The following is a 25,007-nucleotide window of genomic DNA, read 5'->3' on the forward strand; positions in this document are numbered from 1 at the left end:
GAGTGGGGAAGATGGGGAGAGGAAGAGGGAATGACAGAGGGAGGGTGAGAACGGGAAAGAAAGGGAGGGGAGGGAGATGGCTATAGGGGTGGAGGTGAGACAGAGGGACAGGGAATGGAAAGGACTGCAAATAATATCTGCTTAAATACACCAGGAGTAACACACAGGCATTGATTCTGCTGCACCTGCCTCAACTTGAGGAAAAATTGGCTGTAGATTTTGCAGAGCTCCACTTCCTACATTCACAGGACGCTGGGCAACCTGGCCTAATACCAGATCTGGAGGGTGGTGACCCTGCCTGTGGCAGGGAGGTTGGAATTCGGTGATCCCTGAGGTCCCTTCCAGCCCAAGCCATTCCATGGTTCATGCTGAGACAGCACAAGCAAGTAATCCCAACATGCAGAGCCAACAGAAGACACCCGACAATTAACAGTGGTGAACACCTGTCTGACTTTCAGAGGCAGTGACTCAGGCCTGGCCTTCAGAGAGGAATTTCCTGGAAACTGCTGTTCTGCAGAACCCAGTGTGGGATAAGTCTTAATGCCAGCACCCTGCCTGCTCCTCCTTACTCCACCTTCAGCTAATTCTGCTCATTCTAAATCAGTAGTGATCACAAGCCAAGGATAAATTGTCTCTCACTCTCTGCAGTGAATAAAGCTTGCTGTGATTCCCTGGCCACAACACAAGCAGTGGTATTACTGGAGTGATCAGGTCTGGTTCTGGTAATTTGGAGAACCTGGAAGACACAGTGTGTAAGCAGGAAAGAGTTGCACATCTACAGTTCAATTTAGCAGAGACTGACAGTCAGATGGCAGTGAATGGCTGTGGTGGACATGGATCCTCTAACAAGCTGTGCTGTTCTCCTCTACCAACTGACTTTCCTGCACTGCATTTGTTTGTAAATGCCTTGCGTTTGCAATTATCTGTCACAGTGTGCTTGTATATCACCATGTAAAGAAGAAATTATAGAAATACCCAGAAATAATCACCATTTCTCTGCTGCCAGGTGGGCAAACACTGCTGTTGAGAGCCTCACAATCCACACAAGAGCCCTGTTAAGAAAACAAGAGTGGAAAACTTCATCTTCTCAGTGAACCCCTTCCCCATTCCAAGAATGACATAGAGCTACTATTCCCACTGTATATCCAAAACATCACATGTATCAGAAGCATTCTTAGGAGGGAGTTTCCACACTCTGAAACAGGGTTGAAAGTTGACTTACGGTCACAATTTTGTGTTGTTCTTCATTGCATCTGTGAGGCAAAATGGGAATTATTGAAGGAGGGATGAAGATGCCGTCCACGGTATGAATAATACCATTTGATGCCACAATGTTTCTCATGTTTAAGGGGATCTCTGAGTCATCCATCATAATTCTTCCCTGATGTGAAACACAAATAATTTATCTGCATTTTATCCCATTAGACTGCATTGACTACATAACACCAATGCAGGAAAGAGATGGTATCAACATTAAGTGCAACCACACACAGTCAAGCCATTCAGTAAAGTCACTAGTTGGACAAGAAGGAAAAATAATTCAGTGACCCCATTTGAGTCTATTTTTAAAGCACAGGAGGAAATGGAGATAGGCTGAAAAGTCACTATTTAGAACCTTCTCCAGACTTTTTCTTAGAACAGGAGGTTTGCCTGAGTGGGTTTTGATCCATACTTACATCTGCACTGATGTTGATAGACAGTATCTGGTTAGCCATTGTTACGATGTGTGGTGTCATTATCAGTTTCTCCACAGTCATCTGAAAAAAAAACAATGCCATGGAGGGACAGCATCATGAATAAGCAGAGCCATTTTAGTAGAGCTTATGGAGTTCTTTCACAATTTCCTTCACCTAAAAATACTTCTGAAGGGGATTTAGACTTTACCATTTACATTTAATGAAATATCTCAAACATGCACAATTGCCCAAAGGGAAATTCACTTGGTGTGAATCATTTGCAATACAAAAAACACAGCAGTGGCAGTGGCCTTGGTTTTCATTCCTTGGGTCCAGCATATCAAGTTGCTGTTACTAGTGTCTCCTGTTGATACAGGTAATACAGGGCATATTGAATGAACAAGTAAAGCTGAGCCAGAAGCACAGCAGGTAATTCATTCTGATCTAATAAAAAAGCTTATTTCTAAAGGCAGGGGAAATGTAAACTGCAGTTACTGCACAGAAACTTGAACATAAGGGTTTGACAGAAATTCTAAAAACTATGATAATCACTACTTTTGTGCCCAACAATTTATTAAAATAAGTAGTTTAGCTTATTGCAAATGTTGTTGTTCATCAGCTGCAAGAAAAACTGTGCTTTGCTGTTTTGCTGAAGTGATGCTTGTTTTCTGTGTTGGAATTAAGAAAATTCTAAGGACTGACATTCCTCCTCAGCAAAAGACTGGCATAATATTGATATGTGATTAGAATATACTGTACCATGATGCTGGAGTATACAAAAAGCCTTTAGAGTAAGTTAATAATTTCAAACATTTATCTTGCTTATTGCATAAGTGAAAAAGTCTTGTTAATGCATGTATTAATTTTATTTACCCTGCCACACAGCAACGTGGTGCCAGCACACAGCATAGGCTCACTCACAACAGTTTTCCATCACTAATCACCAATGGGGCCCAAGCAGAAGGGAAAAGGAGCAGATTCATGATGGAAGTGCACCAGTCTTTTGGCAACTACTTTCATGGTAAATATTTTGCCTCCATTTCAATACTCCAACCTTCGTGCCAAACAACATAGGTGATTACATGTTGGCCCAAAGGGCTCCAATTATCTAGGATTAGTGCTGCCTGCCTTACCGCTGCTGAAGAGTAGATATGATGTTTCACAAGTTCCTGGAGCTTATTTATGCCCTAAGGAAAGAAGAGAGCATAATAATTGGACAGCCCTTCAATGCTCAGGAGTGAGAAGAGGCAATTACATTTTCTTTTAACAAATGACTGACAGTGCCAATGTACTACAGCAGCAACTTCACTTGGAAAATAAATTCCTTCATATTCCCCTGCACAAAGAGGGGAAGAAAACCCAAAACCAGACTTAAACAATCTGGCTAAATATCATCACAGGTTCCACCAGCCTTCAGTTGTCTCCCAAAGCCTCATAGAAAGAGAGACATGGGTTAGCCAGCTGCAGGAAAGACAACTTGCAGCAGTGACCAGATACCTTGCTCAAGCTACGCCAGCACAGCCCATTGCAACACACCTAGTTCAAGATGTGTTAGAGAATTACGAGCCCTCACCTCTGTGAAAAGATAAATGAGCCTTCCATCTCTTAATTTATCCACACCATCATTGCTGGGTACAAATACAGTAAAGGGGCCTGGCCCGTCCAGTATTGCTGGCAGGCCACAGTTCTGCAAAAACAATAAAAGATTTCATCAATGGACACAACATGAATTAGCAAGGGAGATCTATCTGAAAGGGAGAGAAATCTGTAAGCAACCCACCAGGTGTAGAGATTGAAAAGCTGGTATGGACAAGAGACAAGGCTTGTCATTAAGCAGATGTAAATGCCATAAAAATGGGCTGAGCAGTGCAGTCACTGGTGTGAGTGCAGCTATGTGAAAGAGAGCACTGAACTAACACTCCCTGGGCTTTAAGTACAGATACTAAACTGGTACCTTTTTGCTGTAGAAGAAGAAAAAGAGAGAAAGCTTATAATCACAGTTGAACTTAGTTAATTTTGTGTTAATATTGTAAAAATATTAGCTAAATGAAGCCTGGGAGCAGCTTCAAACGTTTATAACCTGAGTACTGTATTTACGTAGATATCTACACCAAACCAACAGGCAGCTTCAGCCCATGTTGACACGGGAAGACATGTAATGTTTGCTCTTTTACAGGCACAATAGTCAAGAACTAATCATGATCTGAAGATGGGAAGGAGAGGTGGAGAAGAAAGTGGTAAAGACACTTGTATGCTTGCTGGTTGTGCTGATGTTTCCATTACATATGCTTATAATCAAAATAAGAAGTGAGTCAGACAAAAGCATCCAGAAAGCCAAATAACTGAGATGCATTGAAATGTTACCCAAAATTCCCACAAAAACACCAGCAGGCAGTGCACAGCAGGAATGCCACATCTTCCTGGGGCAGACATAAACATGCTTACCTCCAGTATAGTTTCAAATCGACTGAAGATCTCCGTGGAAGCAAGGATCTCCCCAATGGTTTTCTGCAAGAAGATACAAAGAGAGAGAAAAATGACCAGGGTTGCAGCAAAGTCTGAGCACAAACTGGAATGACAGTTGCTACTTAAGGATCGCCATGCTTCAAGCCTACAGAAAGTCTCAGTGGATTCAAAAACATTTTTTTGGCCAGTGGGCCGAGCAAGGACTGAGCCTACAGCAGCTTAGACACAGACTCGTTCTCATGTGCAGCAAACCAGAGTTTCTAGGTTTATCATGCACTTGAGCATTCTTTTGTTTGCCAACTCCCAGCTGCAGATGAAACTTGTAGTTGTGCAGAACTGGGCTGGTAGACTGAGGATCTGCCCTTTCATCTCAAACCTCTTCTGATTTGAGGGCAAGAGTTCATTTTGCCACCTGCAAACAAGCCCCAGTACTGAGAAAATACAACCCACATGCATACACCTGACATCACATTGGAAATAGAAGCCTTCAGAGAGCACGCTTGCTGTCTTGCCTTCCCTGAGCAAGCTGCCTCTATGTCAGTGCCATAATGCTGGATGTACTTGGATGGTGCTGGTTTCCACCAGTCCCTTGCTCACACCCTGACCCAAAGCAGCTTCTGGCATCCCCTAATGCCATGCACCTCCACACCTCACTGCACGCTCTTCTTGGACTGCAGATGAAGATCACCCTTTGTAGGACAAAACAAATTGTGCCATCTTCTCAAAGGTGTTTTTTTCAGCCATCACAATGTGAGCCTATACATCAGCAGTGTTGTGCTGAGTACCCAAAACTTAGAGAAATTCGTAAAGCCTGCTCAGCCTGCCCCACAGCCAGAGTAGATGCAAACCCTCCTCTGCAGACACTGAGGCATGAAGACACTGAGCTCAGCCCCACGATCCCTCTGGATTTTAGACAGTCCTTTTTGGAAGACATCCTCATGCAGGTGGTGAGCATCTTTAGTTCATCAGCAATGGGCACTTTTAAGTCCACATGCACACCCAAAACTTATGCCACTGACAACCATCCTCAGGGCACTTCAGCTCAGGAACTACTAATGCTTAACACAATATTCTATCTACTTTTTAAACACAAGATATAACCATAATATCACACAATTCAACTATTGTTACAGATTAATGACAGTGGTGCAAACAACCAAATCAAAGAACTTATGTCATTCTATGTGAATTTTTTTTGCAACCAGCCAGTAGGTAATAGGGCCTTCTTTCTGCATATAGAAACAATATGAAAGTGCTCAGACATAGCAATGAAGGAGCTACAGCAAAAACTTTTCCCAGTTAACAGGAAAATGTGCTCAGCAGAAGCAGAGACTGAACCTATAACTCCTAAATCTCTGCCCAGTGTCCAAAACACAAGACACTACTTCAAATTGCAATGGTCTGTAGTGATTATTTGTCCTCATTTCACATACTTCTAATGCAAAGTTAACATTTCTGAATATAATTTCAAAATGCAGTAGAGCCCATAGAAAGCAAATCTTAATTTCAACTTTATATGTAAAATACTTTTTCAGTATTTATGCCATTACTCTCCTGTAAGGTACAACAGCAAAAGAGCTTATTTGCTATGAAGGGAGTGACCTTACTCATGAAATAAGAACTCTACTTATCCAAGCACTGTGAAAGCATCACTGCAAAGACCGTATCTGGCTTGTGCCATGCTGTTAGCTACTTTTAAAGGTATGTTTCTCTGGAGTTGAAAACAAATTGAACAGCCTTTTTCTTTTAAAAATACCTCGCTGATTAAAGGATCTCAACCACAGAAATGGATATTTTTAAAATATTTATTCTACCATGCTATAAAACAGAAGAAGTAGAAATGCATACCTGTGGGTTTCCAATGTTGTCAGCGTTACTTTTTTTCCTCAGGGTGTCAACAATATGTATAATACCATTGACTGCTGGGAGATCTGGCTGCAGAACGTTGTACAGCTCCCCTGGCACATCTTGGTATCGAAATGATTTGGTGTGTGCCTGGGTAACATCACAAGGTTATTTTCATGTATATATTCAAGGGATCACAACAGATCTATATAATCATTGGGTTAGCAAAGTGAAGACACAATTGGGTTTACTCTGGAAAAAGTAAATATACAGGATGCCCTCAGTGTAGAACAAACATCTCACCCCTACATGAGTGTGGGTAGTATCTCCATCCTGGAGTATTCTGAAACCTTATCAGAGAAAGAAGACCTAATCTGGGACAGTCATCTCTAGATTTAGGTTTGTGTGAGCGTGAATGCTTGCTCCCAGCTGTGGAACCTCCATCACCAACCTGCTGCACTGAGCTGCCAAGCACAAAGAGAGAGGCATGCTGCCTTCTGGGCACCAAAACACAGCATTTGGAAGCAGTCCTGAAACTACAGCTCTGATTGAAGCTTTTATTAGCTCCTAAAGCAACAAGGTGCTCCATAACAAAGCCCAAACAGTCAGGCTCTCTAAATTGTAAGGTGTGTGTCTGGTCCTTCCATAGTGTGCACAATCATGCACTGAAGGTGGGTGTACAGAGGTGCATGAGAGGTGCACTTTTAAAGTGAGCCCCAAGGTACTGGTGCTGCAGCCATAACCTGGGTACAGGCATGCACAACTTCTCTGTGCTCTTCCTGAACTGCTCCTCCCTGACCTTCACTTCAGTTCACATCTCTGGGAAGTCTGGCTGTAACAAAGACTTCCTGGATCAAAAGACTCCTGAGTAAATAAACAGGAAAGAAATGTATAAAGACCATTGATAAGTCCTGTTCAGATGCCCCAGCTCCAAATAGTGCTTTGTACTTTCGGTGCAGGCAGGGTGCATGTATTACAACCCAGACCTCAAGGCCAAGGCTGGATCCTCAGAGAGGAAAAGTCTGGCTCTCCCTTGGCCAGCTGTGGACGAGCATACCGGAAATGTGCAGGATGGAGAGAGAACAGTGGATCATGGAAAACATGAGTCAGTTGAAAAGGAGAAAAGGAACAAATAGGGTAATTGGAAGAGGAGATACTCAGCATTTACTGTGTCTGAGAACATGAGCTCCAAGGAGAAGCATTCAGCCCAAAGGGTGACTGCTGCAGAACATTGCAGTTGGTAACATTGCAGAGAAAAGCTTTCTTCTCCAGAATGCATATGCAGACTACAGAAACATTTTTACCAGGTTTAGGAGTCAGGCTCTGCCTGACTGGTTGTTTGCAGAAACATTTGCTTGTTTATCCTCAAAACATCTTGCTTTGGATCCCACAAAGGATCTTGCTGGGAGACAACAGCATTACTGTCTGTACAACAAGCTGATAAAAGAGCATCCTCTAGAACAGGAACAACTGGAAACCACTTCGATACAGTCTCTTGCTAAGCAAGAACAATTACAACTTTCCAGCCTTTTCTTCCCACCTGCATACTTTTTTTTGCCCCAGGACTATCAGGACACATCAGGACAGTCTGTCTCTGACAGCTTGATCCACAGTTGACCAAACAGATGCGTTCAGATGTGCATCCACCTTAAAACTCAACAACTACTTTGCTTCTTGAGGCTAAAGAAATGGAAGCAGTTTCACACCACGCCTGTGTGCACATTTCAAGTGGGTGGTAAGAACCAAGGAGCAGAGAAGTGACTATTTTTAACTAGACATAAAGATACACGATAAGTATCAAAAGATTTTTGCCCTGAAAAGTAGATTATAACCTAAGAAATCTGTGACATCGCCATCTCTTAAAACTTCATTATTCTCTGTGAGAAGTGAAAATGAAAAACTGTTGTGATCACAGGCATGCTGATTAGAGAAAAACAGTTTTCTCATTAAGAAAGCACACTGAGGAAACCATGTGCCCAAACTCTGGTCAGTCCTACACAAAAACAGCAGTCCTGGACTTCAGTTCACGAGTTCCTTTACCTGTTTACTGAATGTCAGCCGATGTCCTGACAAGGTCCACATAGTCTTGGCTTTAACCATGTCTTCTATCAAATGCAGACCAGGAACAATGTGCATCCTGCACAAATCTGCAGCAGTGGTATCCTTTGGGATACACAGAGAAGAGAAATTGTATGCTCTTTCAAAAACTTCATTTAATTAACGAGCCCTAACATTACTATAACAAAAAAGCTGTGCATATAATATTGAGCCTCCATCTTCATTTTGCATCACTGGAGAAGCACTGTGGCAAACACAGGGAGACTGATTCATTTGAAAGTGATTTTAGAAGAATCCCCTGAAAAGAAACCTACAGGACCTGGACAGTTTTAAAACTATTCCCGCATGGTCAAGATTACAATACTTGCCTAAGCTCTGCACACACAATCTCTGTTTATGTTGGTCCATGTAGGTGGCCTAATCTGCTGAATTTACCTTTCTTTGTTTTCTGGGTTTTTCATCACTAGTGATTTCTTAAGACAATCAGCTGTTGATATGACTTAGGTGGAACTAATCCTTTGGGAACAGGTAGACTAGAAGGCTCTGTCTTGATCTATTTTCTACTATTACAGGAATTGCCACTATGGCCTCAGCACAGGATGGACTTGTACTAGTAGAAAGCTCTGCTCAACAAGGTATTAAATGACTGCACAAAAACTACTGCAAATGAACAGAATTTAATTAAAATTAATAAAATCATAACGTGACCCATAGGATCTACCAGAAGCCCAGAACTCTCTAACTCTTGTCCCTGCTCCCAAAGGAGTTTTCTCTAGTCTTGTCATCTTTGCTTTCCCTATTAGTAAAATGAACTCCTGCTCACAAGCTGACACTGTACCCATACCTATGGCCATACCAAAGAACTGGCCTCACATCCAATACCTTGCTGCAGAACTCTGAACCTTCTGAAAACCCCACACTAAAGCAGTTAAAAGCCACATAAATGTTTGAGAATGGTCACACAGGGAAGGTTGGAAGTTTAAACAAGCATGAGCAGAAGAACTTAAACTTTTTGAAGTTATAGCTCCTGACATTAAAAACAAAAAAAACCTGTCAATAATGAAGACAGAGATTGGGGTTTTAGAAATAATGCCAGGGATGTGACATCCTCTGTGACACTGCATCTGCACAGGACAACAAGCGGTCCTCACAAGAGATTGCTTCTCTTAATTCTCTCTCATTTGTCATCAGTTTTTACAGACTGCAGAGTTCGGGCAGGAAGAAATCTTAAGATGGCAAACATTTGCTAAAAGCAAGCAAACTTACGTTTAATTCCATTTTATCATTAATTGGAAGAGGGGAAGGTACGAAGACAGTGAAAGGCCCATATTTAGTCAGCAACACTGAACAACCAGAAACTGTAAAGAGTGACAACACAGCAAAGTTACTCAGAAGTTACACAACTCCAGCAATGATTATTCTTCATGTTAACAGCACTATTCAGTCTACACATTTTCAGCAGGAGGCATGTAAGTAGTACTTGTTTACATGGAACTAGAGGCAGCTTGGTACTGCTACCTTATCACAGCTCAGCACGTGGCTATTCATTCCAAGCACTTGACCACAAGATTGCTGAAGATTACAGGTGACTGGTTCACATCGAATCACTGCTGAAATCTGCAGACTGTTTAAAATAATTGTGCTTCCATGTGCTCACTAATCCACTCAACGTGTTCTCTGTTTTCCACTTGAAACAACTCATTTTTGGGTGCCACCAGGATTAACTGTAACTATACACTTCTTGTGAAGATACTGCGAACCCACAGTTGTCCATCTTCACTCCACTGTCAGGCTCATCAACAAAGGTCCTATCAACAAAGGTTGCTTGTTATCAAGTCCTGGAGTTAGGAACGCAGAGCTCACAGTGCACCTGCTCATATTGCAGATCAGTGTGGAAAATACACTTAAAACTGAGTGTTGGCAGCTCTGGTATATAACAGGGAGAAAATCCCATGATAGCTGAAGGACTGCTGAGCCTTCAGTGCAGACACTGCAGGTGGAGGCCCACTGCTGGTTTGAGGAGAACAGGTTTGATTCACACCCCAGAGCAAGTTTTCCTTCTCTTGTGGATGCGGTGCCTTTTTCACCAGGGCTGTCAAATAACTAACACATCCACAGCATTCTTTGCAGCTACCTCTTCAGTTCACAAGCCAGAACTGGTAATGTGAGTTCAGAGATGCAATGCATTCAATTTTGCAGGCCGTGAGCATGCACTGCCAAAGTTCTATTATGATGAGAGGCTTTCAGCATCTTACTGACATGCTTTGCCCTCCCCCCTCCCCCAACCCCCCGGCTTAATTCCCCAAACAAATTCAAAAGGCGCTTACCAAACATCTTCCTGGCAAGATTTAATTTCCTACTGAACATTCCACGAGAATTATGCTTGTTTATTTCACTCATGAGATCTCTGTAGCAGCTTCTCCCATCTCCAATCTCCCCTTCTTCACACGCACAGCTAGTGACAAGAAGGAAAGCTAACTAAACATTATGAAGAAGTTCTCACACCACTTTTGACAAATCTGAGTAGGACAAAAGCTGCATCTGCATTTGAAAGAGCAATTCCCACCTTAAGGTGTAATTCAGAGTTTAGTAATTACTGCCTCATCTAAGGGATGGGAAATAAAATGCATGCCTCTGGATTGCAGATAGCTTTGGCCCTAACCAAAGATAAAGAAGATGCTTTCTCAGATACAATCAACATAAGAACAGTCTGCTTTAGTGTTCAGGGTGCAGATAGCCACAATGTATTTATTAATGCCTTTCTATCCTGTTACTCAGCCAGAGTCAGTCACTACAGCATCGGAAAATGTGTGGTACTTCACAAACCCCACAAAGCTAAGTGAAAATCTTGTGAAAACCTCTCATGACCCCTGAGCTTCAGTGAGAAATACCGGCCCCAGCACACTGGTTAGCTTCAGGTTGCTCTAGAATTAAGGAGGGCCTTAAACACTCTAATGACTTTTGCAGAAAAGTTTATCTACATGTGAAAACCTCCATCCTGATTCACACACCATAAGGTCATTGCTCAGAGACTGCATGAGATCGCAGGCCAATAATCAACGTTTTTTCCTGTTTGCGTTTTGTCCAAGCACCAGCTCTGCTCTCTGGTTTGGGGACATCAGACCCCAAAGGGAGGTCTGACATCACTCTGGCCGCTGAGGGCTGAGCGCCAGCTGAAGACAGGCTGTGCAGAACACAGAGTTCTGCCCTTTGCTGGCCTGTCTTCAGAGTAGAAAGCCACAGTTTCAGCTCTGCCCTGGAGCACACACAATTTTTTGGGAGGCCAAAAAAATGGTCCTAGGTCTGGCATCATTTCTTATCTACAGGGTATCGATTTCTAAACATTTTGCTTGGGGGTATTAAATGAGATCTGGCATTTCTTCTGTCTCTTCTCTGTCATTCTGCAACTCCACTTCACTTCTTACTTCTCATTTCAATCTCTGTTTCTTCAAAATGTAGCTAATCTGCACTTGATTTCCATTCTAGCTGCAGAATAAGCTTTAAAAGCAATCCTTAAACTGGCATACCTGGGATTTCCATGGGAATTAATTTCACACTTAGAAGAGAAATCACAAAAATACGTCTGGCAGTCATTGGCAAATGAAGAACATTCTAATGAAGGAAGCCGCGCGATCATGCCAGGCTTGCAAACACAAGATGCCTAATGGAGGACAAAGAACTGATTACAGAGATTACAGATCATGGCATTTCACCCTACAGACTTTGCCACAAAAAAAGAAAAAAGCAGTCTGTTTGCAACACTGAATGGGAGGAGAGCAGATCTGAGCTCACACAGTGGTGAGATCATGGGAGAACTTCCACATGGCCACCCTCCTTGCAGGTTGCTGGCACACCATTATCGCCCTTACCTCTCCTGGGCCTTTGTAAATACAATTCGTTGAGGTTTCTGGGCAGCCTCCATTGTTATCAACACAGGGGTTTATGGGCTGGCAAACCCTCCCATCTCCTTGATATCCTTCTTTGCACGTACACTCATACTTTCTTGGACCAAGAAACTTACATACAGCAAAGGGGGAGCACGGAGAAGAAGTGCAGGGATCCTGAGCTGCAAATGAAGAGACGAGAGGTGTACGAATATCTACATTTCTGTTTTCAATATAGAACCTAATGAAGCACAATGGAATGCCAGAAGCTAGTGGGAATGGAGGATAAGGGATTTATGTGATTAAGGTTCTACAGTTTCCCATGAAAATAAAATAGCTTCAAATAGCAGTTTGGATGTTGGTTTTTTTTTTTCTAATTTGAGGAATTTGGATGACAGATACTTCATACTACATACAGTAAAACAAATACGAGTGACAGAAAGAAGATGCCTGGATTTACTCCCGAATTTTCACCATGTCTGAGGATACCTAAAAGCTGAGTTCGGTCAGCAAGAATTGCAAAAAGCTGGTGAAAAGAGAGCTATTGCTCTTGCAGGGATTCCTAAAAACCGGGCTATTACACTTCTGCAGTAGACATTGTATTCATGGTGATCATGTTTACCCAGAGATGCTAGAGCAGGGGTGTTTTTTCAGGCAGAGGATCTATTATGTCTCTCACCTACACAAGTGCTGCCGCTTTTTCTGTAGCCCAGCTTGCAGTTACACATCGCAGTCCCATCTTTAACCACACATTCACTGTTGGCTTCACACCTCACACCTCTGCAAAGAGGGAGCTCTGAAATCACACAGCAAAGGGTTTCTCTTTGAGCAAGCAGGGCACTGCTGGAAGACACAACTTACCTTACAAAATGCACGGAAATGCCATGGGAATGTGGCTTCTACAGGCCCAAGCTGGCATGAAAACCAGGGCTATAAGCAGTGATAGACTTGCAGCTTGGGCAGTGGGGTCCCACAAGGCTTGGAAGGAAGGGGTGATTTACCAAGTTTCCAGAGAAATCCCATCTCCTTTTGGGACACCATCCCAATGGATGGGACACCATGCATCCAGGCCCATCTTACAGTTACCTCTAACAGCCCTTCTTCAGCCAGTGGTGCGTTTACCTTGGTCACATCTGGGGCCAGTGTAGCCTCCATAGCAAGTGCAGCTTTTGTTCCCAGTGACACCGCTGTTGCATTCCCCATGCACACAGTCACACACTGAAAGGAAAGTCCAAGCAAACCTGGCCTTCAGCTTCAAGGCAGCACGAAGGGCTCCAGGCTCACACTGCCTATCTGCCTTGGAAATTGGCACCCTGATGTCCCACCACTTATCCACAGCAAGTATAACTCGTTTCAAAAGTAATGCCATGCCAGTGTGGAAGGAGGCAGTGTTAAGATCTACTGTATGTAAGATCCAAGCATTGGGGTCATTCTGTGAGTGCAAGCACAGGGATCACACCTGTATCATCAGTGTGGATACAAAGGAAACAGGAGATGGAAGGCTGCCCCGGTGTTAAACTGATTCAAAATGATGTATGTGAGTAGCAGTATTGTCTGTATTAATTTGTAGGGACAGCAATATGAAGGAAGCTGAGAGACAATTGGAGCAGTGACAGGAATTTGAGAACAGCTGGGAAAAGAGCCTGTGTTGCTCCAGGACACGTGGGATGTGGGGAAACTGAGATAGTTCTGGTAATGGGAGAGGGAGAGAGGCTTTACAATAAGGAAGAATGGACTAATTTGAATGAAACACTGAGCATCATTTATGTAATGGGACAGCATGAAGACAAAATGTCAGGACATCTGCTATTAAACACTGCCAGCACCCTCCTCACTCAGCTTCCCCTCTGCTTTACTTGCTCTCAGGTGTTTCTGTGGAGGTCTCAGTCTTCCTTACCTGACTGGCAGTCCGGGCCAAAACGGTTTTCATCTCGACAGTTCTGGCAGGCAAAACCACTGTACTGCTCCTAGAAGGGGGCCATAGTGTGCCAGATGTTATTTTTCTACACCACTGCATTGCTGCAAATGTTGCCATAGCTCAAAGTATCTCCACAGATCTGCTGTCCTCTGGCAGCCAAAGCCCTGCAGTGCTGGAGTGCCACCAGCCCACACAGAGGGGTAAATCCACACCCAGAGGGCCTGCAAAATGCCAGCAGAACTCAGATGGGCTCTGAGGAAACAATCTCTGGATCACAGACAAGAACATATCAACTGGTGTGTGATATCTCTCTGGAAAAGGAATTCACTGATGCTCATGGGACATTAGGCATTGATTTTATAGGGCTAGAGGACCTTAACTGTGTATTGATATAGAAGTCCAAAATCAGTTTTTCTCAAAGTGGGGCTTGAGAGGTAGGGTTTTAGCTAGTCTCTTCACAATGCCATTAATTAAGGATGCTGTAAAAAGTGGGAAGTTTCAAGACTGTTCAGCCAATAACTTTAGAAACACTGCTTTATATGATTCACACATGCAGCAGTTGTTCGCACTTCTGTTGTATTAAGACTAGAACTGTAATGGAAAAAAAAACAAAACAAAACAAAAAGACCTTTCTTCCTTATCTGGAGAGGGGGAGGAACTGCCTACCAAGTTGAAATACATCCTTGGGAAGTGTATCTTTCAATTCTGGTAAATGTGTGACTCATCAAGAGGATCTCAGGGCTTCTTGCAGCCACAGGCAGACACTGATTATTCCAACTGAGCAGAGGGTTAAATTCATGCAATTCTTTCTTAATTTCTTCCTAGAGATCCTTCTTAATGCCATAACCTCACCAACAGCGCCCTAGTGCTGGTGCAGACCACACTGGTCCTCCAGTTGAATCGCAGACACTGATGCTGGAATAAAAGACTCTGCTAACGACCCTCCAAGCAGAAGGCTGGCTTTCATTAAAGGCTGCAGCACAGACAGCACTCTGCTGCCTCAAATGTGACAAAGCCCCTCAGAATAACCCATTTGCTGACCTTGCAGATGCAGGTTCCATTTCGCTGTAGACCATCCAAGCATGTCCCATGACCACTGCAGGGATTTTCAGAGCCTCCTGGACATTCTAGCAGGTAGGAGGACAGATGAGGTTAGATTGAAAAACCTAAACTGCATCCCTGGTTTTACCCCTTCTTCCCCTAGGCGTTCCAGCACAATGGCTTCTTAACCAGCAAAGTCCTATAAGGGCTATTTGCACCTTGGGTTGAACTAACACACATATGGCACAAGAACTCCAGACCAGAGGGACACCAGAAAGAAATACCTTCCTCTTCCTTTGGAAACTTTCTTAAAGAGGAACAAAAACATCCCTTTCCAAAGCATTCTTTTTAAAGAAGAGACAAAAGGAAGTTCCAACAAAAGGGGTTATGTTACATACTAAATGTAAGCGGACGCAATCCACGTGAAGCAAAGAAATTGCTTCCCCATTATCTTTTAAACCTCCTAGACAGATAACGGAGACCATGTGAGTGCTTAGAAAGCAGGAACTGGAATCGTGAAAATTAATCAACTCAAGGCATATTTAATGCCTCCTGTTGAAACTCTTTTTGACTTATTGAACAGCTGGAAGTATTACAAACAGATGAAAAACTTACCATAACACTCTGTACCCCAAAATCCTGGGCAGCACTTTTTCTTCTCAATTTCCTTCTTACATATGTGATAGCACCCTGATAGGGAGAGGGTATTTTCTCCTAACTTGACAGTGTACCTTAAGAGAACAATCCAAGGTTCATGATTACCACACAAACACACCACACACTTGTTGCAGGGTTTCTCAGCAAGCACACTGCTGTGCACTGAACTCTGAATGGAAGAGAACTCTTCCCTGCTCCAGTACACGCACATGGAATTTCCCCTCTGGTTACATCTTCCCTAGGGATGCCTGTTGACTTGTGCTCCAAAGACTGGCTGTAAGAATTCTGCCAGGAACTGGATGTGAGACAGGTTCTGGGGAAGTCTGAAGGTATCCAGACATAAACTGCAGGTGCTGAATGGTTAGATGGCATAGAGACAGAGTAATGCTCTCCAGGGTGACTTTAGATTCTACAGCTAAAATAAATTTGAAAGGATAAAGTTTCCTTGCAAGACTTGTTGCCTTTTATCTTTCAGTTACTCCACATTGGTATGCTGGAAATTTGGATTTAATAACCGTGTTCTTTAGCTGGGCTCTCTATGCCATCTAGGACATACCTCATAAAGCCCCAAGAAGGAGCATTTTCCCCTTCATCCATTATCTTCATGCAGAAGGTAAGGCCTTGGTGGCAAATTGTTCTTGCTCTGCGTGTGTGCTGGACAAAACTGCACTTGGGTCTGTCCAACAACCCCCCCAACACCCAAACTGATACCATTCAGAAAAGCTGTCTGCACTCGGGTTATTCTCACACTTTGTTTTATTGTTGGCACAACATCTTTCCCCAAAAGGAACTTGGAAATTGGCTTTGGATTCTGCCTGGCTCCTGTATATGTCTGTAGATACTGCACAACTGCTACACTTATTTTTAAATGTTTCTACAAAATAGTCCATCACAGAGAACAGTAGACAATGGAGCTATATATTGCATAATATTCACTACTGAATAGATGTGCAAACAATAATCTATAGTGTTTCATTGTCTAAAAACTTACAGATAAATTCAGTTTTCCTTCACCCTTTTCCTACTGGAATCAAGCTATAGAAACTCTCAACAGAATAAGAACAGAATAAGACAAGAACAAGATCTTTTTTTTTTTTCCTTTTTTTTTTCCACTCTTCCCTTTCTGTCTTAGTAAAGAATTTTTATCATGGAATCATAGATTAGCCTGGGTTGAAAACCACAATGATCATCTCGTTTCAACCCCTCTGCTATGTTCAGGGTCAGTGTATGGGAACTGCTGAATCACAGCCTGAACCTCTGATTGATCACCAGAGGCGAGCAATGACTCAGCCAGGGGAGCACAGGTGAAAGCAATTCACCTGTGCTGCAGGAAGGGGTGGGACCTGGCTGCACCTCTCCTAGACCCATTTAAGAGCTGACTACCTGTGGGGAAGGATCTCTTTCTGGAGATTCACTCTGCTGGAGTTTTACAGCAAGCCCAGGATAAGGGTAAGCGCTCTATCTATTCTTTTGGTGTAATAACCTGCTTAGCCAAACTCTCTTGTATATTTCATAATTATAACTTCTGTATATTCATTGATTATACAGTCACCAACCAGTAGACCAGGCTGCTCAGAGCCACATCCAGCCTTCCCTTGAATGCCTCCAGGGATGGGGCATCCACAACCTCTCCGGGCAACCCCTTACTCTGTATGAGAAACTTTCTCCTAATATCTAACCTAAACCTCTCCTTGTCTCAGTTTAACACCATTCCCTCTTGCCCTGTCACTATCCACCACTGTAAACAGCTGTATCCCCTCCTGTTTATATACTCCCTTCAAATATCAGAGAGGTATTGAGTATTTTTTTCAATCAGTGAATCCTACTTTGTTTCTTTTCCAACTCTCTCCCACATCCCCTTGGGAGGGGGATTTGTGGTACTGGTCTGCTGCCAGGTTAAACCACAACAGTCTGAAATGGGTTTCTACAGAGCAGACAGAACTCTGTTTTGTTGGTACATCAGGATTAGAAAACGCAGGTTGTTCAGGGCAGAGGTAATAACCGTACAACTTCTTTTGGGTACATAGAACCTTAGACTATGAAGAAGTCCCTGGGATTTGCAAGGAGACAAAAGCAACAACAATAGGGGCCATAAATCCATTTTGTGCATCTGAAATCTAACAATCCAAAACTGCTTGGATTGTTAGAGCTCAAAAACCATACACATGGCTATTACCCCTTGCACAGCAGGGCTAAACCAACACCATGACTGCTTAGGAAGTGCCTTACCTGCAGCCCCTCACTCCAAGTCCTTCGGTGGCCCTCACCCAGCCTTTGGGACAGAACGTCCTAGACACCACAGCACAAGATGTACATGCTGTGCTTGAGGTGAATGTCATCTTGACGTTGCATTTCATTGATTTTAACTTGGAAAAAAAAAAAAAGAACAGAAATGAAATAAATAGGCAGTTTTCATATTGCCAACTATTAGTATCTTTGTCAGCACTGCAACATTCTTTTTGCAACCACCACTGGAGAGGGCAGTGAGCAGTGTGATGGTCTGTTATGCTTTGAGTCTGTGGGAATGACCTCATAAAGGCAAGAAAATCAGGGTGGAGACTTGAATAGTAAATATGGCTGGTGATAAATTCAGCATAAGTACCTCTACCTGATCAAAACAACTTCTCCTTAGGGATTCAGGCATCCTCGCAGGGCTTTTCCATACCCTTGTACCCACCAGCTCTGCTTCTCCAAAAGAAATGCATCCAGAGCAGATGAGAAAAATACAGCCTCAGAGAGAGCAGGTATCATTGCATGCCAGCTTGTTACTGAAGCTCACAGATAACTCTCCTTGAATTCCTAAACAACTTAAGCCAAGCAACTGCACGAAAGACATCTTTGCTCATTCTAAAAAGAGAAAATGTTCACCTCTGCTGATGGCAGGGAAAAGCTGGGAGGCAGGAGTGCTGTTTGTCCCAAAAGCTCATCAGTTGGAAAAAAACCACAACTCTCCTCAAATGTACCTCTACTGGTACTGTATCTTATAAAAGTATTAGATCAAATTCTGGGAGGAGATCTCGATCTGGGATATTTTTTTAAAGCCAATCTTGAACAACATCTTTAGCCCAGCAGCTCTCCTGTTGCCCAGAACACCCTGTTTTGGATTCCCAGCTCAGTCCAGCTCTGCTTCCTTTGAACCTGAGTAAGCCCAACTGTATACATTTGCCTCAGAACAAAGGAGGAAGTCCACAGCTTCCCATTCCTATCTTTATCAGCAGCCCAGGAAGGCCCTTCCACATGATAGCCAGCAGACCCTTCTCAGGAAAACCTTCTGAGAGATAATCCTGGAGTCCCAGCCCTGCAGGGACATCTCTGCAGAACAGTTTCCTGACTGACACATGTTCTCTCTGCCTGGAGCCAACCTTTTCCTGCCTTCCTGGAGTTACCTGCAGCCATCTGTGCAAAGATGCTCCCAGCAAACCAACCAACTCTTGTGCCTGTGATGGTCCTTCATGTGGATATCATTTCTAATTGTGCACCTGGGACACTCCTTGCTGAACTTTAACATCCACTTCCTTCAGAAGGACTCCCTTCCCTGCATTATAAATAGCTTGAAAACAATCTGAGATCCTCCAGATACATCTCTCCATGCCCTGCGATCCAAAGCTTCACTAACTCTACCCAGCAGGACAGAGGTCAGCTTTGCCATTCCTTACGTTTCTACCCTACAGGCACGCAGTGTAGCCAGAAATCTCACTTCTTTTATGGAACAAAACTAAGCCAGTCACTACAGATGGATAAACAAGGAGCTAATTCTGGAGTACTCTACCTCAAAAAATCAGTGGTGCCATTGATGGGACAGAAAAGAAACAGCTCAAAATAGTGGATTTAAGCACAAAGTAGGACTCCAGATTAAAACTCGGCTTTTGAGAGAAGCCAGATGAACTCAGATGCCCTGACAGAACTGTGCATCTGGTTCCTTCAAATCCCAGCCTCAGCCTTCACTCAGGCAACACCGCAGGAAAAGGAGAAGGGAGATGCTCAAGGAGGAAATGCAGATGGATGCCTTACCACAGGTGATGCTCTTTCACTGTCAGAACTTCCCCACAAACCCTTATCAGGTGTCTGAGCCTCCCCAGCTTCATTAAAAAGTTCACACAAAGAGAAGAGCACAAGGCATTACATTAAAATCCTCCAATCTTCTCTTTCATCTTTACTTCCAGGTGTCAGGAGCTGGCTGTCAGACACACTTGGGCCACTAAACCTCTGCCACACACTCAATTTTTCATCTGTCCACCATTGGCATCCCATTTCTAAACAGAGAAGGATGCTGTGAGAGCAGCACCTACTTACCCAATGGCACCTGTAAGTATTTGCAGTTCATTTTCAGAATAAAACAAAGGCCTCTAAGGCAAAACAGTTGCCACGGAATCCCCCCACCCTAAATTCCTAGGACACTTGGTGAAGCTTAGGGCAGCTTTCCAGTAAGACCTTCCCCTTTTTGGAAGGAAATATGCCCATGTCAGCAGCAACCAGTGGGAGGAAAGAGGAAGAAAATAGCGGTGTGGAAAATGAAAAAAAAATAAAATGTCCCTTCTTATTTGAGTGACAGAACTGATGAATTAGTCATTTTCTGGAGTGTTTGCTTTGTTTGGAAAGCAGAAGAAAGAACTGAGGGACATAAAAGCAGTGGTTTGGATGCTTAAGCTTTGGAGAGGATGAGAGGCAGGCTGCAGCTGGAGTCACAGGGCACTCCTGTGGCACAGCCTTGTGGAAAACAGCCATGCTGCTCCTCTGGCCTTATCTGCGACCGCTCCTCCTAAGGCTGAAAACACTGGGGATGAAGCAGCAGGAAGGAATGTCTGCCTCTGTGTCGCAGCACGGCTGCCCATAGCACTGAGGACCCATGAGGTCCCTGGTGGCTGTGCCAGGAGAAGAAGGGGGTGAGGTGAGAACAGGCACTGCTCCCATCAGATGATGTGAGCCTGAACTGCACCACGTTTTGGGTGCAAAGCAAGCAAACAGGAAGGCTGGTGTTCTCAATCAGCTCCAAAAATAAAGGAGGGTTTTAGAGCTGCAGCCAAAAGAAGTTCAGGGCCATGGAGCCTCTGCCCACACTGAGCAATGTTCTGCTAGGGCAGGATGGTTCTTTCTCACTGCACTCACTCACATGTATGTGCAGGAGCAGCCGTGGTCCTCTGTGCTTCACTGAGACACTTCTGAGCTTCTGGATGCTGCAGTGCTTCCTACACTTCTCTCTTTTACTTTCCAGGTGCTCACGTTTATTTTATTCGATTTCAAGAGAATAAGCTGAGGACTTTTTTAAGGGCTATTTTTATTTCCTTCATTTTCTTATCACTTATCACTTCCTCTCAAATCGTAACACAAATCCTTCTGCAGGACAAAACTCCAAGGAAGAAAGAAAAACATATTTGGACTTCAGTGTTCGGCTCCAACAATCCTGGGAGCCAGTTCTGGAAACAATCATCATCTAATGAATCACCAAGTTTCCAGTGCTTTTGCCCTTTACAAAACAAAGCTTCAGACATTTGCTTGAGTCACTACAATCATATAAAAAGTTCTCAGGTGCACTTTAGCTGAGAAGACCAGCAGCTCCTGGATGTATCAATACTTTGAGAAAATGCTTCTCAGCGTGAGGATAAACAGCTTGGAGACACTTAAGACAAAGAGCCTTCCTCTCCTTCCCCTGCTACTTCTATTCTACCTCCAGTAGCACCTGGGACTGATCTCCCAGCAGAGAAACTCTCCTGGTTCTCACATCTGCTGTATCTTCTGCACCTCATACCAAAGCCCAAATCAAGCTAACAGATCTGAGCTATCAAATCAGAGCTCTGAGATAACATCACCGGAAACCAGCTGCCACAAAGCCTCTCTTTTCTCTCTCAGTGGCCCCTGTAAAGCTCCTGCAAGGCAACAGAGGCTTCTGGTGGCACCCTAGCACTTCTCTAACAGTCACATTCTGTGGCTGTCCTAAGTGATCTGAGAAGACTTCATCAGACCCTTGTTTTTCCTTGCTTCCCATTATAGCTTTTCAAGAGTTTCTTCTCTCCCTCCAGAAGAAGGAAGCTTTTGGGAAAAGGGATCTGAAAGGTTATTTTTCTTAGAGTAAATAATCTGTTCAAGTGGTGATTATAAATATTTTACCTCTCTCTGAGTGGTCACTCATTACTTACATTTTAACTACTTCACACCCAGCCAGACACCTCAGGGGTTATAGAAATCAATGTCTCCAACTGAAGAGACCAAAATTTCTGCTGGCAGCAGCTGAAGGAGCTCTGCCTCTGCATGCACTGCTACACTGGAACCTGGAAATCATGCTGTCAGACCAACAGTGAACACCAGTAGAGACACTTCTTCAAACCCTACTTGTGTTCAGATCACCACAAATATCCTGGAAGTCTGAAAAGTTCACAAGGTTCTTACCTTATTTAAAAGCTTATTAGCCATGTTTGGCTCTTGAAATAGCCTACGAAAGTGCCATATACATAAACAGAAACTTCTACCTAAATTTCTCACACTCAAGCATCTTTCCAGCACTCTGTCCTTTCCTAAGTCAGGTCTTCCACTCTGAAAATCATCTTAGCTCATCTGCCCACTCCCCTCAAAGCTATCTGTCATTCAATACAAGGTAACCCTCCCACATCTCAGATGCCCAAGGAAGAGGATTTCCAAATGCCTCACACAGCTTTAGACTTTGTAGGCCAGTCCACTCCTTCAACAGCAGAAAAAAGACAAGGGCTAGGGCAGCAGGTGACACAAATACACATCAGAGTGAATTCTAGCTGACAGGGGGATGATGCTCTGGGGAACCAAGATCATAGACACACACAGACATCCTAGCACTACAAGCACAAAACACAAGAGTGGAAATAGAGGAACTGAAGGAAATCTTCCCACTGAAAGTATGTGGTATTCTTCCTTGGGAACTGCAAGGAAATGTACACGAAACAAACGTATTCTCCCTGCTGCACATCAACAGTTCAATGAGATTTTTGGAAGTGTTTTAGAAAACTCTCCAGGGACACATATGGACCTGTGCTGAGAGATGCCTGAGGTACAGAAAATAGCAGAAGACAAAGATCCCCAGTGATATTCTGTGCTGATCACAAATACAAACTGAACCTCATAAAAAATTCAAGCAATTTGCTTCAGCCTTAATGTTGGCTCTGACCTTTAGGCGACACATAGAATGGCCTGGGTTGAAAAGGACCACAATGATCATCTCATTTCAACCCCCATGCTATGTGCAGGGTTGCCAGCCAGCAGACCAGGCTGCCCAGAGCCACATCCAGCCTGGCCTTGAATGCCTCCAGGGATGGGGCATCCACAGCCTCCTTGGGCAACCTGTTCCCGTGCGTCACCACCCTCTGAGTGAAAAACTTCCTCCTAATATTTAACCTAAACCTCCCCTGTCTCAGTTTAAGACCATTCCCCCTTACCCTATCACGATCCACCCCCATAAACAGTTCTTCCCTTCAAGTCCACCCATGAGCAAAGAATGTATTTTACAGGCTGAAAGTTCCATTCTGCATGCTATTCTGCACCTAGCAAAATGCACATGAAAAACAGAGGTTGGAGAGGACTGTTCCATAGCAAACAAACGTACATATGTGAAGGGCTGTTTGAGGAACATTTAAACAAAGGCTGGCAGACTTACCTTCGTAGTCTCGCAGTCAGCTGTGGGAATGAAGCACGCTGCTAAGAAGAAAAGCAGCCACCCAGGAGGATGCATTTTCATTCTTCTACAGGCAGGACCCTTTTCACAAAGGGGTGATGATAGAGGCTGCAGTTTCTGTAAGATAAGACCTCCTACAAGGAATCAGATCCAAGACAAAGCACAGGTTAGAAGTGAACGGTGTGAGAACATTTTCGCGTGGTGCTCCTTGGCTGCAAAGCCTTTGTACGTGGAATGACTCCTTCTGCTGTTACCCCTCAATCAGTGCCGCCTTTTTCTTTCTTTCTATTCTTTTTTTTTTAATACACAAGCAGAGCTCCTCACTGAAAGGTTTACTCAAAACAGGAACGACGACGGATTTCCTCTTACATATCAGTTCAAAACAGAAGGAAGGAAATCCTTAGTTTTCAACTAATTGGAATGAAAAGAGGTTAACTGTGTGCTTAACTGAAGGCAAATCCAAAGGGCAAATTTAGATACTCTGAATTCATGAAGGTAGAGCAATTTCATTTTACCAGTGACATCAGTATGTCCAGAACTTCTCCAACAGAAGTACACCCAGTGATTACCTATCCCAGTGTGTGCATGAACAAAGCAATGCAAGCATGAGATGCACTTCAGAGCAGTAATACGAGCACATGCCACCAATCAGTGAGACACTTTGGGCAGCGTGTGATATTTATTTAAAGTATTTCAGTTGCTCATCAAGACCAACATCCCATTTTGTAGATGCTATGCCAGCAGTAGAAAAATACATGAATCCCCAAAGTCCCTGCTGACACTCTGATGAACTCAAGAGCTCCCCCATAACACTCAGAAGATGAAAATTCCTAAATGTGATTAAAAAAATACACACTACCTGAAGTGCTGCCAGCAATGGAATTTCTCCTTTTGAATATTACAAACAACCACGGATTGATAACTGATTTTATGTGGCCTTTGTTTCCCACTGCACAGAGGAGCCTAAGGATTGCTTCTCCCAGAAGCAAATCCCCCTGAGTAATGAGGTATCCTTTGGTTTTGAGCCATGAATAGTACAGGAAAGTGCATAATGATACCAGGATGGGAAGCAACTCTTGAGAACATTCGTATTTTCTCGTCCCCTGCGCAAACACACAGACATGCATGCAAAGACAGAAAGGATGTAAGAGCTGCTGTACTTACTAGTGCTGTTAATTGGGTTTTACCTCTTCCCCCATCCTACAGAGCAGCCAAAATGATGAGGAGCAAGAAGGTTCTGTACCCCAGCTAGCAGGAAGTACGTGAGGCAGATGTACCAGCCCACGGCCCAGCCTGACAGCTCAGCCCACTCGTCCTGTGAGAGGACAGCCCAACAAACCACTGCTCTGGGCAAGGCCAGGAGCCCAGTGAAAGCGGTGAAATGAGGAGAAGACAACACAATGCATGCCAGTTCTGCTGAGATCAGAATTGCAAAGGGACAGTTCATAGAGTCATAGAATCACTGAGGTTGGAAAAGACCTGTGAGATCAGCCAGTCCAACTGTCAGTTGAGATATTCTTGTAGAGGGCGAGCGCTAGGATAGAAGCTGCACAGCTCTGCGTGGATTTACAAGCATGGCACCAGGCTGCCCATGTGCACTGAGCAATGAGACTGCTCCTCCACTCCATGCTACCTGTTAGCACGTGCAGCTCAAACAGGCAGCCTGCAGGGAACTCGCTGCTCAGCGGTGGTGCTTGGAGAGCTGTCTGTGACACAGGGACTATGTTGAAAGTACCGGGCACCCACAGACAGACAAGCTTTCATGGTGAAGATAGCTTATCCTGAAGCACATGAGCACACCCTTCCTTTACTGAACCTCCAGCCTG

General features: G+C 43.8%; 1 protein-coding gene across 4 annotated transcripts in view; it reads right to left on the reverse strand.

The window, feature by feature from the left end:
• STAB1 (stabilin 1) overlaps window positions 1–24,484 on the reverse strand; it is a 53,713-nt gene extending 29,229 nt beyond the window's left edge. Inside the window, exons 1-20 of one of the 4 annotated variants that reach the window (XM_090147941.1) lie at window positions 24,346–24,484; window positions 23,164–23,315; window positions 17,775–17,911; window positions 15,504–15,619; window positions 14,889–14,974; window positions 13,827–13,896; window positions 13,052–13,147; window positions 12,609–12,725; window positions 11,915–12,111; window positions 11,573–11,706; window positions 10,373–10,500; window positions 9,312–9,403; window positions 8,028–8,150; window positions 5,991–6,137; window positions 4,122–4,184; window positions 3,250–3,363; window positions 2,810–2,863; window positions 1,677–1,757; window positions 1,223–1,381; window positions 990–1,052 (exon numbers count right to left, since the gene is read on the reverse strand). In XM_090147941.1, the coding sequence (XP_090004067.1) occupies window positions 990–1,052; window positions 1,223–1,381; window positions 1,677–1,757; window positions 2,810–2,863; window positions 3,250–3,363; window positions 4,122–4,184; window positions 5,991–6,137; window positions 8,028–8,150; window positions 9,312–9,403; window positions 10,373–10,500; window positions 11,573–11,706; window positions 11,915–12,111; window positions 12,609–12,725; window positions 13,052–13,147; window positions 13,827–13,896; window positions 14,889–14,974; window positions 15,504–15,619; window positions 17,775–17,911; window positions 23,164–23,244 (2,058 nt within the window). In that variant the 5' untranslated portion in view covers window positions 23,245–23,315; window positions 24,346–24,484. Of the gene's footprint in view, window positions 1–989; window positions 1,053–1,222; window positions 1,382–1,676; window positions 1,758–2,549; window positions 2,731–2,809; window positions 2,864–3,249; window positions 3,364–4,121; window positions 4,185–5,990; window positions 6,138–8,027; window positions 8,151–9,311; window positions 9,404–10,372; window positions 10,501–11,572; window positions 11,707–11,914; window positions 12,112–12,608; window positions 12,726–13,051; window positions 13,148–13,826; window positions 13,897–14,888; window positions 14,975–15,503; window positions 15,620–17,774; window positions 17,912–23,163; window positions 23,547–24,345 lie in introns of those variants that run through there. The other 3 variants (XM_090147940.1, XM_031609438.2, XM_090147942.1) reach the window with 3 other exon arrangements.
• Between the last annotated feature and the right edge of the window lie 523 nt (window positions 24,485–25,007).

The sequence above is a fragment of the Phasianus colchicus genome, chromosome 11 (assembly GCF_987193195.1).
Source record: "Phasianus colchicus chromosome 11, bPhaCol1.hap1.1, whole genome shotgun sequence".
NCBI classification, from domain to species: domain Eukaryota; kingdom Metazoa; phylum Chordata; class Aves; order Galliformes; family Phasianidae; genus Phasianus; species Phasianus colchicus.